Consider the following 18,317-nt stretch of genomic DNA (forward strand, 5'->3'; position numbering starts at 1 on the left):
GTTTCACCTTTAATGTCTTTTCCCTGAATACCTCTGTGTCCAACTAAATATACTCTATTGCAGCTCAGAATTAAGCTCTAAGATGGCATTAAACAAGGTAAAATTTATTTGCCTCATTCCTTCCCATGATCAAAATATAGTGCGACATTTGATCTAAGCAAGGTTGGGTAAGATGAGGCTCCAGAATTGGTAGCTGCCTAAAGCTTCTTCAGGGTTTTCATCAAACTGTAATTTTCACTGTGACAGATGAGACGTTATTAAAGATGTGGCAGTGGTCATCATATTAAATATTTGAAATCAATTTATAGTTCATGGTATCTAATTTCTGTTCTCACTTCACTCATTGTTTATGATGGTCACTCCTAGTTTTTTGAAGGTGTGTTGCAGTATCTCATACCTGAGACTGAAGTTTGGCATTTCACCCGAAAATTGTGTGCTCTTGCATGTCCTTACTTAAATAAGGTTTTGAGCACTCGGGCACCATAAACTTGCTCACTCATGAATGGAACCCACATTTCTTAAAGTGCATAGTTAGTTATACCATGTTTTCCTTTTTGTTTACAGGTTTGGTTTCATCTTCAATAAGTCAAAGGCTGCAGTTCACAAAATTGATCTGGAAACCATGGCTCATATCAAGACTATCAGCTTCGGAAACTACTGCTGCCTGCCCCAGGCCATGGCCTACACTCACTTGGGAGGTTATTTCTTTGTGCAGTGCAAAGCAAACATGTCCATACCAAGAATTCCACAACTTATAATTGACAGTGTTACAGATTCTGTTATTGGTCCCAATGATGATGTATCAGGTACTCCCTACATCTCTCCAGATGGACGTTATTTGGTCAGTGCAGATGAAGAGAGTAGGAGGATCAAAGTCCAGGCCATAACAGTCCAAGGGAAAATCAAGTTGATTTATGATTTGCAAACCTCTATGCACATATCCCACCTGACATTCCAATCCTCTTTCACCGAAGCCAATCAGTATTATATTTATGCTTCTTCACATTTGCAAACAGATGTGCTTTTTATTGAGTTGTCGACAGGGAAAATGGACCTCTTGAAGAACTTAAAAGACCCTATCAGATCTAAAGACTGGCCCTGGAACAGCTTCAACAGAATTATCCAAGACAGTGGATTATTTGGTCAATACCTTCTAACACCTGCAAAGAATTCACTCTTTATAATCAATGGCAGACAAAATAAATTACGCTGTGAAGTTTCAGGAATCAAGAAGGGCAACACAGTAGTCTGGGTAGGAGATGTATGAAAAATATACGAAAGGAAAAAGAAACCAGAACTTTCAGGAAAAAAAAAAAAGGACTGATTGAACATTTAACTGCAGCAAAAAAAAAAAAAAAAAATATGCAGTAGCATTGTATATTTTTACACTGAGGGGGGAAACTGGTATACATTTCACAGTAGAAGACTGGCCTATTGCAAATAGGGTATGAGCTGCTAATTGGAATTGGTTGTATTAGGAATCTAAGTTGAGTCCAATTTAATGACTTAATGTATGGAATATACCCTGGGAAAGGAATGATTCACCTGAGATGCTATAAGTAACATCCTATAGAGCCTCACTTTTGACTTGAAAGGCTGATCCATCTTTCAGTTCTCTCTAGGCAATCAGTTTTCATTCTGTTATTCCAACATAACATTTTGTATACAACATTGTGCCATGTGGCATGAGATCAACCCTGTCACTTAGATATTTTATTTTTACAAGGATGGCAGAGCTGGAGGAATTTAGACTTTATAGAGCCATTCATGTCAAAGATTTCTGGAATCATTCTATATAACAGATAATATCAAGGCAAAAGGTTTGCATATTTTAAAAGGCAATATTTCCCCTCATCTAAAAACAGGTGAAAAACTGGACTGTGTTGTTTCAACTTCTGCTATTCCTACATATTTCAGGGGTGGCAGCCTTTCCCCAGTCCCTCTCTTCCAGTGAGAGTACTGAAGACACTGCAGTTAATACTAAAGGCAACACTTAAGAAGTGACAAATCAAGGATAGAGAGGGAAGTATGAAATTGATTCAGAAAAAAACAGGAAAAAAATAAATACAGGATTTAGTCCAGATGTAATCATGCTTGGAACAGACCAACCAAAATTGTTAGGAATAGGATTTCCATTGTAAGCCATGGTTTTCTCTTTTGATAATACAGTTCCTTCAAAGGCTAAAATTTATATGCGCACACACGCACGCACATACACATGTATATCCAAATGATATTGTATTAGATTTTTTTTCTCTCAGACGTAACCCACACACGTGTATCTGATGTAGTTGGAGTTGCAGAACCTCCCAATCTAGGAAACTTTGTTTAAGGTGTCAATAAATGAACAAATATGCAAATATCTTCTATGTAAGCCACAAAGAGATATATTAGTTTATTTTTTGAACAGCATCAGCCATACAAAGTGTACAAAAATAAGCTGCTATTTTAGCATTAGAGAAGAGAAGCAGTACTGTTTCCAGTGCAGAAACATTTTTCAGAAAGCATTTATTCCCCTTCATTTAAAATTTACCATTAGTCAAAGAAATTGGGCCCTTTGTAGAAACAATAGATACATCTTTAAAAACACTCTTTTTAATAGCATATTTTTGTGCAGAAAACTTTTAGCTTTTATATAAATCAGACATATCTGTCATCTAGGATTTTAGGAAGAAAAGCCTTTTAAAAGAAATCTATCTATTCCATTTTGCTGTTCTTCTTCACATTCTTCTTTCATTCACAATGTCCTCATTTATAGTCAATTAGCATTTAGTTATGAAACACAGAATAAAGTAACACTCAATTGAATGAACTAAAAGGGGAAGGGGATGCCTGTAAAAGTAAACCATCCATTTAATCAGAATGGGATTTTATATCGGCAGATTTTACACATCTATACATGCATAAAATGGGAATATGGATTTACACATGCATAATTGTACGCATGGATAAAATGGTGCATGAGATTTGTTATGCATGTGTAAATGGAAAATGGGCTTTTATACATGCACAGAACCATACAATATTTTGGCAGATTTTGTTTATTGCATCTGAAGTCCATTAAAGCAAAATTTTACTGCAATTTAGCAGAAATTAAGATATACCAGTAATGCGATGACACTAAGGCTTGTGCATTGACTCAACATATAATACGAATACACTTGCCCATTTAAAAAGCTATAACGTAAATGCATCTTTTTAAGAATGGAAACTCTAAATAATTACATTTGGAATATAGTTGCACAAATACAAAGTCCCAGTGTATTTTAAGTCAGGAGAACTTAGATCCCTTTATCTGATGCTTTTATTCTTGATGCATTTTAAAATACAACTTCAGTTGGGTTTAATTTATTTTCCATCAGATTTGGTGAGTTTTCCATAATGTTGGCGAGTTTCCTCCCACCCCACCTCCAAAGGGATTTTGTTTACTGGGTTTAATATTTATTCAATATATATGGTAATAACTAGAAAAGTACCCTCTTTAATCATTTTTGCAAGAAATGAAACCACTGTGTTTTAGAAGCACAACATTATTTCTGCCAAGCAGACAGTAATCATCTTTAATTTGATTGATGATTATGTGCCAAGGGCTTTAAAGTGTATATCTATGTGCGCTAAGATATTCTGTTCCAAAGGGGATCCCTGCTTCTATGGACTAAATATGCAGAACATAATACCATGGATGCCCCATAATCCTTCACCTGTTTTAAGGCAGTCTTATCCACTCTTGATGACTGATGATTTCTAGGAGTTGAAGTCCACGCACTGGGGGACTGAGGAGACAGATTGGGCAATATTGATAAAGACAGGTATTTGAACTTCTAAGTGGTTTGATATGCTTAGTATCAAGAACCCAAATCCACTTTTTCAACTTGATGGAATAAGACAAATATTTCTCTATTACTTACCAGCCTTTCCTGAGAGATTTCTATCTCTGACCATCTACTGCTGGATATCTCAGGTAGACTGAATCCATATTATAAATATAAGCCACTTCATTCTATTAAAAAGCTTTGAGAACCATAATCATACTTGGGGATCTACAAATTGTTGACTAAGAATTCTTAGTGTAGCCTTCCCTCTACTCATCATACTTCCATTTTCATTATTCACTCATGGGAGCACCTAAAGGTAGAAACCAAATTCTGAAGTATTGATACAACTTAAAAACAAATTATTACATTTTTGACAGAAACAGGAGAAGAATGAGATCTTCTAAATTGACGAATAACAGAATTCTTGCTTAACTTTCCAGAAATTGCTTAACTTTCCAGAAATTTCTTAAATTGCTTAACTTTCCAGAAATTTCTGGAAAGTTGCTTAACTTTCCAGAAATAAAGTAGGATATGAGAGCTATTATAAAAAAGTACAATAGTAGGGGTTGTGCCCTCTCTTGTCCCAATGTGATCAGTGATAAAATACACTTTTTCCCCAAAAGCCATTTTTTTTTTCCTATAAGCCATAGGAGGTTAGAATTCAGATATTTAATGTCTGAATTTGGAAATATTGTAAAGTAAAGCTGCATCCGATTTATAGTCAAGGTGACACATTGAGTGCTGCTTTATTATTCCATTATTATTTTTGAATATGTTGAGTTGCCCATCAATTAAAACTTTTGTGACATAGATGCAGAAAAAAATGTTTATCTTCTTTTTAAAAAAATTCTTGTAAATATCTGTTGAGGTTAATATTCTTGAAATTCAGATATGAAGGGTGTGTAATAAGCTTCTCTGCTTTCTGTTTACTTTAATACACTGGACTAGAGTGAATTCAAATGTTAATTTTCCAAAGATGCCTCTGTGACTTTCTTCTTTCGCCCTCAAGTTCTATTGATGTGTTTTCTAAATATCCAAATGACCTCATCCTACTTAGAAAATGATAATTAATTTAGGTGCATCACATAACTTGTGAACAGTTCCAATGATGTTTGATCTAACTGATAAGTGTGCACATTTCATAATCATAATTCTGAGATCACAATTTCTCTGTACCACAAAAGGTGAACATTGAGTTTGTTTCCTTACGACTCTTGTTTCTCAAGCTTATTAAATCTCATTTGGTTGCATTTCCTGATTTATTTCTTTTGTCTGCCAGCACATGACATCTGGGTACCACTTCCTATTCTTTCTCAGCCAAGAAATTAATAGTCACAGTTATTAAGGGGAAATAATTTAAATTGAAATAGCATGTAATTAGCTACCCTAACATGCTTATATATCATTAAAAGTTTTATTGGACGGATGATGATTTCAATGAACAAAGTAACTGATTTAAGATAAGGATCAAAATAAAGGACAGTATGAAAGAGATGTCATGATTTACTTTGGTATTAATAGTTCCTTTTTCTTTTTAAAGAAGAAATTGCTAAAACAATTTACTAATATTAACCTAGCAATTTATCTGTTATCTCACTTTGTGCCATTCAGAATTAAACAGACTACTTTGACATTTTGGTACAGAAGACAAGGATTAAGCTCTAGTGTGTGTGTTGATATGAACATGCCCATTTCATAGTGCTCCACAATACTTTTTTTTTCTTGATATGCACGCAGAAAGCGGGGAGTCATTATAAACAACAGGAAGTTAGAACTGTGAGCAATGATTTTATTGTTTTATTGTTACTCTTTTATTATATTTACTTTATGTTTCTATCTCTTTAATTTGGTTTGGGAGCAGAGGTGGGATTCACGCTGCGCGCGCATGTAAAAAACCTTAAACTGTGCCGCCTGGACAGCTGAAAAGTGCTGTGCACGGGTGTGCAGCATTCAGAAAGCCTCTTTTTCCCTGCTTTTTCAACCTCAGCTGTGCTGTGCAAAACAGCTGAGGTTGAAAAAGCAGGAAATAAAGGACAGGTAAGAGCCTGGGTGGGCAGGTGGGCCAAACAGCAGCAAACACAGAACCAGTTCTGTTTTCTTCTGCTCTTCAGAGCTACTGATTCTATAGAGCCGGGCAGAATCCCACCCCTGTTTGGGAGGGTGTTTGCCCTGAGAAATGTCTTGGAAATATTATTTTAAATCAGTGGTTCCCAATCTTTTTCAATCCACCACCCCCTTGGTGTGCTACAAACTCATCCTCGGTGCCCCCCACCCAGGGGTGGGATTCAAATTTCTGTGGGCATAGCCTAATTTGATGGCGTGGCTTGCTGGTCATGTGACTGGCTGGCGTGGCTTGTTGGCTGGGTGTGGCTTGCTGGTCACATGACCGGGTATGTGTGGTTTGGTTGTCATGTGACTGGGTGGGTATGGCCAGGTGACTGACAAACCAAATGGCTAGTTGTTTAGCAAGTGTTCTAATTTATGACTGGCCTCCCTAGAGCTACTTGACCTGTTTTGGGAGTTTGATAGCCATGCACATGCACACACACACACACACTCCCTTCTAACCCTGCTGGAGCAGGTCATTGGACTAGAATCGGCAAAGCATTTCTGATTAGATTCTAGTAGTGAATAAAATCTAATCAGAGATTCTTGTTGATTTGTTTTATTTTATTTCTTTATTTTATGTTGCTGAATTACATTGACGTGTGTCTTGTGCACAACCGAGAAGCTTTTGTGATTCTTTGCAGCAAAAATTACTGACCTCTGGCTTTGTTCGACTTTTCAAATGTACCACCACTGCTGCGTTTTAGGTGCGAACCCCACAGGTCCACCCCATTGAGCCCACTGCACCAGAGGGACCTGCCCAAGCAAGTCCAAGTGAAGGGATGCACCAAATCAATGGGGTGAGCCTGGGAGAAGGAAAGAGAGAGAGAGAGAGAAAAGAAAGAGAGAGAAAAAGGAAGAAAAGAAAGAGAAAAGGGAAAGAAAGAAAAAGGGACAAACAAAGAGCAGGGAATGGAAGGAACAGACAGAAAGAAAAAGAAATAAAGAGGGAGGGAGGGAGGAGAAAGATAATGAGATATCTATTCTAGTCCAATCACCTGCTCCAACAGGGTTAGAAGGGAGTGTGTGTGTGTGTGTGTGTGTGTGTGTGTGTGTGTTCTCCTTGTAATTTACCAGTACATTTTGGTTTTGCCTTCTTCAGAATTGGCACTGTAATACATTGGAGAAAAGTATTCTTTTAGGGTGGAGGTTTGGTCCAATAGATCCTGTTTAAAGCCTCAACAAAATGTGAGAGCTTCCTGATAGTCTTGACCATGTTTCATCTACAAAATCTTTAATAGAAGCCAAAGATGTTTCAATATGGAAAAAGGCCTCAGTCTAAACTAGGCCTCATTTCAATCTGATGCATCAGCTCTCTCTCTCTCTCTCTCCCTTCCTCCCTCCCGCCTAGACTGGCTTTGCTCTACTTTCCCGATGTGCCTGCTGGGCCAGCACTTCGAACATGGATGGATGGATGGATAGATAGAGAGACAGGTAGGTAGGTAGGTAGGTAGGTAGGTAAGTAGGTAAGGAAGTAGGTAGATAGGTTGTTAGATATATTGGTTGGTAGGTAGGCAGGCAGGCAGACAAGCAGGCAGGAAGACAGACCTTTTGTATGGATGGATACATAGGTAGGTAGGCAGATAGGTAGGTGGGTAGGTAGGTAGATAAGTAGGTGGGTAGGTAGGTAGAAAAATAGATGATAGATAGATAGATGATAGATAGATAGATAAGTAGGTGGGTAGGTAGGTAGAAAAATAGATGATAGATAGATAGATAGATAGATAGATAGATAGATAGATAGATAGATAGATAGATAGATAGATAGATAGACAGATAGATCTATATTGGTAGATAGGTAGGTAGCTAGCTATGTAGACAGAAAGACAGGCAGGCAGGTAGGTAGATGGATAGGCAGGAAGGCAGGCATACAGACAGACAGACCTTTTGGATGGATGGATGGATGGATGGATGGATGGATGGATGGATGGATGGATGGACGGACAGACAGACAGACAGAATGCGACAGCGGTGGCACTTTGGGAATGTAAAGCAAAGCCGCCGCCACCGCATTTGAAGCGCCAGCTCTGGAGTGGTGCAGCAGTCAATGGGGTGAGCCGGCGCCTCGAGCCTGCAGTACTGCCACCTTTTAGCACCCCTCTGCCGGTTCCCTTGGGGGCACTAAGGCGGCGGGGGGGGGCGTTTGAGGCTCCGGCACCGCAGGCTCACCCTATTGACTGTTGCACCGGAACGGTGCAAGGGGCTTAATGGGGTGACCTGCGGAGCCAGAGTGTCGAACGCAGAGATGGCACGTTGCAAAAGTAGAGCAAAGCTTCCTGCCCTAGGCTTCCTCAATCCTGCCCTGCTCCAGGAAGGAGGGAACAGCACTGCCTTCTATGACATGAATGCCCCGGGAGGGGGGCAGATTGGGAGGCTGATTCCTGGTGGGAAGGACAGCCTGTGAACTTTCTGTCAGGCACGGTAACTACAAAGAGGGGCGGGCTTGGCTGAGTGGGATCCTGGATATTGGGCATGTGGTCAAAGCCCTCCTTCCTCTGCCTCACCCTAGGTGATCCACGGATGCCATTGACTGTTGCACCGGAGCGGTACATTGGAGCTATCGCATTCGAGGCGCTGGCTCCGGAGCAGTGCAACAGTCAATGGGGTGACCCTACGGGGCCGGCGCCTCAAACACCACCCTGCCACCTCTTAGCGCCCCCTGCTGGCCCCCTTGCCTCTTAGCTGGCCCCCTAAGGCATCCCACCGCCCCAGGGGGCGGTACTGCCCACTTTGGGAACCACTGTTTTAAATTAACAACTGCAAGAACAAGACATCCCTCTTCCTTGATAATTACTCCTGTTATGAGAGTCAAATGAAACAATGGTAGGATCAAATCATTGGAAAAATAATTAAAACATTTTTCTTTCCCATTCAGGTAATAAATCTTGACCATAAATCAAGGACTAAATTAAATAGTTGCTTGCTAGGGACTAAAAGCTGTGCATTATGGGTTCACATTCTTTCCTTTGGAGTATTAGGATAATGGGCATTTTCTGTTCATCATCAATTTAGATAAGGGTAGAACCGGTATACACTGTCTCTCATGCATCATAACATTCCCATATTCTTACAATATTGAATTTCTCATTGCTTACAATATTTTTGTAAAAGTAATTTGCTACCAGGCAGGACAGGAAAACAGACTTCTATCAGAGGATTGTTGTCATGAAATCCTGATTTACCTTGAAGTAGGTAAATTGAGTTATGATCCAAATTAAAGAACTGAATGAACCATCTGTTGCCCATAACATCTTAGGCTACATCTTGGAAAAAACAGATGGTGTCATTGTAGCCTAAGGAAGGCTTGGAATGACCTTCAAACAGACTTATTTTTCTTCAAGGCTAGTTTAATTAAGTACTTCAGCACATAGGCTACTGCCCTGCGTGTTGTCTTCACTTCAGCACTTGTCATCCCAGTCAGATACAGTCAGTCAACACAAAATGACAGACAGAAAGCTAGAATGAGCTCAGTGAGCAAAGCAAAGTGCATTTAACCTTTACTAAACAAGTCTAGGCAGAGCTTGACAAATTACATCAAATTCCAATGGACTTTATCCTTGGAGGGTTGCTATTTGTTGAAACTCAAGGTAAATGAATTGTTTCAGAACTGTTACAGGCATTCCTCCTGATTTGTTTTTCCAGCAACATCGGCAATCCAAATCTTATCCATAAAAATTGACCAAATTACATTACAAGCTCTTTTGTTAAAGGTTGCTAGTGAAAATGCAATTATTTTTTTGAGTAGCTCCAACAATTAGCATTCCTGGATTATAGCAACCAAGCAACAAAGATATGGGCTTCTGGTGAGACATCTGCCCACTTCAAGTCAAGAAAAGACTATGAGGAAATATTGTGACATACTGGTATCCCTGGATTGAGATGTGTTTGTGATACTCTAACATTTCTTGGAAAATATCTGGACAAAAGCTTATAAAACTTTGGTTCAATGTATCCTTGGAAAGGCAAAATGTGGTGAAAGTTAAAGTGCTTTATATCTGCATTAAGCAGACGCTGTATTGTTCCTGAAGTTTCTTTCCCCCTTTTTTTTAGTGCAAATGCATGGTCAGGGACAGGGAACCAATCAAATGTATATGCCTCAAGGAAAGATGTAGGTTTCTTTCAATGTATCATTTTATTTATTTATTTATTCATTTATTCATTCATTCATTCAAATTCTATAGCTGCCCATCTCAATCCAATTGATCCAAATTCTGCCCATGAAGGTTACATTATTAATCACAATATATTCTGCAATGTATGTGTCTGTGTATGCATATGTGCACATAGGCTCACCTTAGTATACCAGAGGGAGTGTGGAATCCAGCATCCTGAATTTTCATAAAACCAAGTTTCCAGTTCTTAAAAACTGAAAAAAAGATACCTGTGGCTATAGTTTCATTAGCTCGAATTTCACTCAGGGAGGATAAAATTTGTATTACAATCCTAAATTCTCAGTCCCAGCAACAACACCAGTATATACATTAATTTAATCAAACTCATGCAGCTTTACTAGCACATAAAGTTCCATTGTTCAGAAACAAAGAGCTGGAAAAAATGTTGTTGTGCCAGTGGTAGGTGTATGAATAAGTTCACTCTTATATTCTAAATTATTCCACTGAGTAAACCTTAGTATCTAGACTTTCTGCTTTCTCAACAATGTTTAAAATATTAAAATGCCTTATATCATTTTTATTCTTTTTCTCAGGCTCCTCAAATCCTTTATATTTTTCTTCCTGGTATTGTTTGAATTTTCATAGTATTCTTGGTATGTGGCCAAATTTTTTGGTCATATTCTATTTGAATGATACATAAAATCCAGCAAGCACTTGTTTGCATCTTTTATGGACTGGGTCAGCTATTTCCATTTTGCCATTTCAAAACAAAATCTTGGTAGAACATTTTCCTTCTTTTCTCCCTATTCTTTGACTATGAATGCACATAGAATTTCTCTGTATGTGCTGACATGCATTATAGGCTGTCCTCTACTTAATAACAGTTCATTTAGTGGTCATTCAAATTTACAATGGCACTGAAAAAAGTGACTGTTTTTCACAGTTACCATTTTTGTAACTGACCTACCAAAACTTACCCCAAACCCTTAGAACTCAGTAGCCCCAAACATATAAAGAATGGTTGCTGGAATTGGGTATGTCTAGTTTAATGAAAAGAATGACTGGGGGAGACATGATAGCAGTGTTCCAATGTCTTAAGGGGCTGCCACAAAGAAGAGGGAGTCAAGCTATTCTCCAAAGCACCTGAAGGTAGAACAAGAAACAATGGGTGGAAAATAATCAAGGAAAGAAGCAACCGAGAACTAAAGAGAAATTTCCTGACAATGAGAACAATTGATCAGTGGAACAACTTGCCTCCACTGGAAGTTTTTAAGAAGAGATTGGATAACCATTTGTCTGAAATAGTATACGGTTTCCTGCCTAAGCAGGAGGTTGGACTAAAAGACCTCCCACTCTGTTTATTCTATTCTATTCTATTCTATTCTATTCTATTCTATTCTATTCTATTCTATTCTATTCTATTCTATTTTATTCTATTCTATTTTCTATTCTATTCTATTCTATTCTATTATATTCTACTCTACTCTATTCTAAAACAGAGGCTTCATGTTGATAACACATGGTTGCACTTTAATAAATATTGTTAATAATGACTGGTGGTGGTTCTCCAGGAATGCCAATACCATGTCCAAGAGGACTTGCTCTTCGTCCTATGGCTGAATTGTGTCCATTCATTGGCTAGAAATCAAAGTTTAGCAGGCTTTTCCAACATTTGGGGGAGAAAACAAAAGGAAAATTCTACAATTCTGGATTTCGTTTGAGTGTATTATACGAAACTATGGTGATTTTGACACAGTGATTGTAAAATGCAGTAAGCTTCCATTCTAACTATTTTGAATATGTCTTTTTTCATAATGTTAATTATTTTCAAAACCCCAGGCTTTTTTTTTGCAAGTCACAAGGACTAATCATTGTATTAAGAATATAATTTTCACAATACTCTTCAAACAACAATGAAGAAAATTTGTCATTAATCCATAACAATAACTTACAGTCAGCAACATGTATGACTGCCAGTATTTATTGCCAATTAAAACACAGACCTGTTTTAGTAACACATTCAACCTGAAAATAGAAACATTATGACAGACAAGAGACATGACTTCTGGTTCTTGGATCTCCTCAAAAAAATTTGAGGGCAGCCCTCATCATATACTATGAAACTGGTCACCTTGGATTTAGGAGAGATGGTCATAAATCCATCCTTCAATTTCTTGTCTAACTATCTGAGAAGCTATCCACTAAAGCTATCCACTAAAGTTTGTAACTAACCGGATTTTCAGATTTTCCTGGCCAAGGACAATGATATATGCTGTTATCTCTTTCTCTTTTTGGTGATCCTTTTGCCAACTTCTCCAGCCATTTTCACGAATTTCTCCACAGATGCTAAGTGAAAGAACCAAATAAATAATATTTATATGCTATTATAATGCAAATGGCCTAATTCATCACCAGTTGCATTGCTAGTTGTTTTAACAATACAAGATACATGAAAAGGTACAGAAAATAAAACAAATTAAGCTTCTGTTTCTTTGTAGATATTTATACTTACAATCATGAACAGAGTAAGGAGAAAGATGGAAGACCATACTGGTGATGGATTACTGACCTTAATACTGAATGTGAGGGCTGATGGTCAGAGAAGGACCAATTGCTGCCTGCAAGGCATTTTTAAATGTGTGCTGGATTTTTCCTTCTTCATAAAAATAAACAAAAGGGGTCACAAAGGCAATACAAAGTCATGTTTGTAAATCAGAATATGGGAAGAAAATGCCTCCCCTAAGAATAGGTTGATGGTAGTTTTAGATGTTGTTTTGAGTTTTTTGTCGAGGAAAATGTTCACTGAGTGAGAGAAAATATAGTGAAATGGTTGTAGTTAATCTCTCTCCCCTGCTCCCTCTCTCTGGCTCAAAGGCACAAATCATCCTCATTTTTCCCCTTGCATAGCTTTGAGAATATTAAAATAGGCTTGTTCCAGCATCAGTGGAATAGAGTTGTTTGGGCTTCTTTCAAGAAGAGCAGCTGAATATTAGTCTAAAGTCAGGATGATCAAAACAACCTCCCCTGCCCTCCAGACTGGATTGTTAACTGTTACTCAACCAAACAAGGCTGAAAAGTCCAGATAGCTAAGAAGTCTCCAAATTCTTGGATCTTGTTCCTTATCAAGCAGTTTGGTGCAATCAGCATTAAATATCAATGATCCAAAGGTATAGATTGGAAGAAATATTGCCAAAGCTGTCAGAATCTCATGTGTTTCCACTTGTGTTTGGTGCATCTGCAATGCCTGATATCAGTGCAGTCTTGATGCAAACATTTGACCAAAACAAGGACACATGACCATCTCTGAAATATTACCATGCATCCTTCACAAGTGTAGTCATTTTATTTCTGTTTCTATTGTATGTAGAGTCAAAAAAAAGACCAGTTTTGCCACATGGAAAGTTGCTACACAAACAACAATTTAGAAAACTTCCATGTGAATTGAGAATGGACGATATGTAAATGGATTTTCAAGTACTAGCAGCACTGACAGATCTAGGCCACAGCCAACTCACCACAGGACAACTTGCCACCTGGTGTGTTTTTAAGTTTGACAAACTGAAAAAAAAAAACAAGCTGGAAGAAAACAGCAGCACAATTTTGTATTATTGCCAAGAAAATTACATGGACAATCCAGTGTATTCGGTTGTCAGCCAAACACCAAAGATGGAAACCAAAGACATTCAAAGTAATGCTACTTTTATTATTAGATTATAGGAGCAGAATCTTGGAATTCTGAATGTGTTCATCTTTCCCCCCATTTCCTGTTTTCTCCCTTACTATCAGAACCAGAGAGGGTCATGGGTGAGATGCTTTCTTATATTGCATTTTGTCCCTGGAGTCAGATTTTTTTCACCTGACCATTGTTTTGGTTGCAGCTCTTACTTCTGTTCATCAAGGTTATTCCTTCTGTCTATTACATCAGCCTGAGAGAGCCTTTAGATTTGCTTGTTTCTGTTTGCATTTGTATACATGTGTATGCATGTGTACGTGTGTGTGCGTGTGCAGATTTAACCTCAGTAGATTCAAGTGCAGCTTCTTTCTGAATAAAATGTTTCCAAAATAAAATATACATTGGAACAACCTCCCACAGCGATGAATGGGCCTGCTGTAATAATCCGTATCTAAGATGTCTACTCAAAGGTCTGCATTTGCAACTTAGCTCAAAAACAAACCCTCTTTACTTTGAATAAGCTTAAATCTCCAGGACCAGATGAATTGAAACCTATGATAATGATGGTCAGGCTGGACCTTTATGTATAGCAGTTAGTCTCATTTTAGCAACTGGTTTATTTAGCAACCATTTGCAGTTACAATGGTGATTTTTAAAAGTAACTTTGCAATCAGTCCTGACATTTACAACCCTTGTACATCTGTAAAGCAAAGCTGAAATAAGATTGTAAGATCAGTTGCCACTTTACTTAGCCACCACTTCATTTAACAACTGAGTTACAAATCTTAATTGTGGTCATTAAACAAGGATTAGCTATATCTTTAAGTCATCCTGGAGAACTGAGAAAAGATCAAATGATTAGAGTAGAGTAAAGGTCCTTATTGTCTAAAAGAAGAAAAGGATATTTCCATAAGATATTTATCTTGTGGGTTATATGTAAAGGATCGTCCAGTTATTTGCATAATTTGATTGCAGTTTATGTTTCTGGTTTTCAGTTTGATTGTACAAACAGAGTCACCTCTTTTCCCATATGTGAGAAGGGTTACATTCTCCCATTTAGTATCTAGTCTTTAGAAACAACTTTTCTTCAAATGATTTCTGAAGCTTCCTCATGTCCTGAGGGTTTTAAAAAAGCCCTTTAAAGTGCTTCATTTTCAGTACTGTATGTTTATGAAGCTGAATTACTTTTCAGTTGCAGTACTTAATATCAGCTTAAGTTATGATACTGCTAGTATTAAATGATGCTATATTTATGTACATATTACAGGTAGTCCTCAAGGACAGGTTGCTTAGCAACCATTCATAGTTATGATGGTTCCCCCAAAAGGTACTTATGACCTGGTTCTAAAGTTAAGATAAATTTATAAATAGAAATTTTAGTAGGATGAAATTTAAATAACAGTGAAGCTCAATAGATAAATAACATTTCTTCACTTAGGAAGCAAACTCAGATTCACACATATGGGTGAGGAATACTAGTTTAAAAACAGTACTTGTGTAAAAAGATCTTGGAATGTTAGTGAGTGTGAACTGAATATAATCCCAACAATGTTGGGTAGTTCCAAAGCATTCAAATTTTAGGCTTCATAATTTCCAAATCACAGGAGGCAATCATTTCATTTTGTTCTGCTTTGATCAGAACAAGAGTTGTGTCCAGTTCTGAACATCACACTTTAAGATTTTTTTAAAAAAATGGAACTTATTAGAAGAACACAAAGATGATTGGGAGACTAGACACCATGTTTTAGGAAGAGAGATGAATAGGATAATTTTAGCTTCAAGAGTAACTGCCTAAGGAGGTTATAATAGCATTATTTAAATATCTGAAAGGATGTCACATGCTTAGCTCCTGATTTAATAAAGAAATTATAATGGGTTCATGAGGTTGGCTCTCAGAGAAATTACCCAAGCAGGATCCTTCTAGCTCTTAGCCAATTTATTTAAAATAATTCTACTGAAAATCTTTCTGCCAATACAATTGTGTATAGTTTTCCATATGTCAGGCAGAAAGAGAATGAGAAAAAGAGAAAGATATTCCTACAAACATGAATTTTGAGAAATCTTCTTTACTGCTTGAAGTCTTTAAAAAAAATAGCAAAACAGATCTATACAGAAGCTCAAGAATCACTTTAAACAACAGTAAACTAATGAATTCAGACAGAATGTTCTAGTATCTCGCAGACAGGCTTTCTAGAGCTACCAGAACATGCATCACATTCTCATTAGGAGCAGAATCAAAATTCTTCTTCTTCCTCCATTGTAGCAGGTGTTACCAAGCCAAAAATTATAAACTGAAGCTCCATCCTTAACCTTCTTAACACCATCATGCACATGAGCGCATAAGCACACAAGCACACATTTGTTGTCATAAAAGTTCGGCACCAAACAAAATCTGGCCATCCTGTTTTTCTCAAAAAAACAAAAACAAAACAATAAAATAACACTTTCAGTACTGCATAATCAGGGGTGGGGATGTCTTCGCGATGCTGGGTGGTTTTTTTTTTCTCCTTCTATCCAATCCCTTCCAGGGAAACTGGAGGAAGATCCATATATCCCTCTGCGTGCAAAATGCACAAAACAAAATAGCCTTCACTGCAGAGATAAATTCAGGGCTTTCAGATTCATCTCTTTTTTAGCATCCAAAAGTTATGAAAACTCGTTTGTTAAATTCTCCATCCCAACCCAAAATCAAGGTATTACAGATCAATGTTTCATGGTAAGAATTCCAATACAGAACTGTAAAAGAGATCCCCTGGGTGTGAACATTTGTTTTGGACCGTGCAACTGTTTAAGGTGCCTCTTATCATTGTCCCCTAAGTTACCGAAACCAATTCCATTGCAGTTGCTATGGCAGAATAAAGTATGAATTAAGCTACACTCTTTTCTTTTGCCATTGATGTATGTGGACCAATCTGCTTTAGGGGGAAAACTTCCTGCGAGTCCTTTATGTCTTTTTGTTTGATAGCTTTCATTCTGTTACCTGCAGGCCTTTTATGGATCTTCATAAAAGGTGCTAAAACTCACACTAAAATGCATGTGGTGAAAGGACAGGAAAATAATTACTATTAGTTGTCTCACTAAAGGGATCTGCCACGATAGCTAAAAATGGCTTTAGGCTTAGTTCTCTATCGTTGGCTTAGAAGAGACAGAATTAGCAACAGTTTTGGGATTGTGCATTACCAGCTCTTAAAAATGTTCTGCCTCTCAAGCACCAAAAATATTCCAAGCTGCAGTCAAAACATGAATTAACTACAGTGTCTCTCCTTGTTCCATTTTTAGGAACAATCTGGCAAAAAACCCAGAAATTATGAAAAACAACATACACTTATGCTTAGATATCTAATAATAGATGATGGTGGTGATGATAATGATAATAGATAGATAATGATGATGACACATAAAGATAAGACAGATACTGTGGATGAGAGAGCGAGATGATAGATGATAGATAGATGGATAGATATGATAGATATAATGGGTAGATAGATATAATAGATAGGTAGATAGATGATAGATAGATAGATGATAGATAGAGATAGAGATAGAGATAGAGATAGAGATAGAGATAGAGATAGAGATAGAGATAGAGATAGAGATAGATAGATGATAGATAGATAGATAGATAGATAGATAGATAGATAGATAGATAGATAGATAGATGATAGATGATAGATGATAGATATAGATAGATAGACAGACAGACAGATAGATGATAGAGAATTTGTGTCTTCTAGTCCATCTTTACTCCTGGCAATTGTATGGACAAGACCCTGCAGTTTTCTTGGCAAAATTTTCCTCCTTGCCAGGGCAGAAAGAAAGTGAATGTCTAGCTAGCTTTGTGCCTAAGAATTCAGTTTCCCAGTTTCTAGCCTGGTGCCTTACCCAAGACACCAAATTGGATTTCGCCCTTACGTACAGTGTTACTTTTTTCTATAACAAAATTACAAAAGAAATACAAAAATGCAATAAAAAGCAGAAGCAACAAACAAACATCTAAACAGACCAAAAGAAAATAGAAGGAACAGAAACAAATTACTGAAAGGGGTAACTTAGGTTAAGTCCCCAATTCAGCAATCCATTTCAAAGCATCATTGTTGTGAATATCCCAAATATTTTAAAATTGAAGGTAATGAATCAGGTTTACTATTTTCCCCTCCTATTCCGAAGATTAGACTACCAAAGAGCTTCCCTAGCCTAATTCACTTCCTTTACACAGATTTCAGGTTTTTATTTAGAAATTTGGTAGTGCACTTTTATTTTAAAAGAGTATCCTGTCAACTCAGAAATGGTCAAGACATGAGCAGTATTTTCTGAGATGAAGAATTATGGAGTCCTTAATGCTCTCTGAAGTTAATTGTTTTCTGGCAGATGTTTCATTACCCAATTAGATAACACCATCACTATGATGATGATGACACCTAGACAGATAATGAACATCTGCAAACAAACAATCAAGCTCTGAAAGCATCAAAGACTCCATAGTTCAACCCTAAGCTACATGTATTCTCTTCTATTGATATGAAGAATTATGTTGTAAATATACTTGCTAAATTTAATACTGCTTACTTGTTTATCAAGAGAGACTCTTGATAAACTTGTTTAACTTGAACC

At 37.3% G+C, this 18,317-nt stretch overlaps 1 protein-coding gene across 3 annotated transcripts in view; it reads left to right on the forward strand.

Moving 5' to 3' along the window:
- Positions 1–4,237, forward strand: part of FSTL4 (follistatin like 4) — a 491,438-nt gene extending 487,201 nt beyond the window's left edge. For all 3 annotated transcript variants that reach the window (XM_087955317.1, XM_087955319.1, XM_087955318.1), the window contains one exon: positions 565–4,237. In XM_087955317.1, the coding sequence (XP_087811443.1) occupies positions 565–1,267 (703 nt within the window). In that variant the 3' untranslated portion in view covers positions 1,268–4,237. The remainder of the gene's footprint in view (positions 1–564) is intronic.
- The last annotated feature ends 14,080 nt before the right edge of the window (positions 4,238–18,317 follow it).

Source organism: Notechis scutatus, chromosome 2 (genome assembly GCF_049901735.1).
Source record: "Notechis scutatus isolate UNSWTSFEM ecotype Mainland chromosome 2, rNotScu1.2, whole genome shotgun sequence".
Classification (NCBI taxonomy): Eukaryota; Metazoa; Chordata; class Lepidosauria; order Squamata; family Elapidae; genus Notechis; species Notechis scutatus.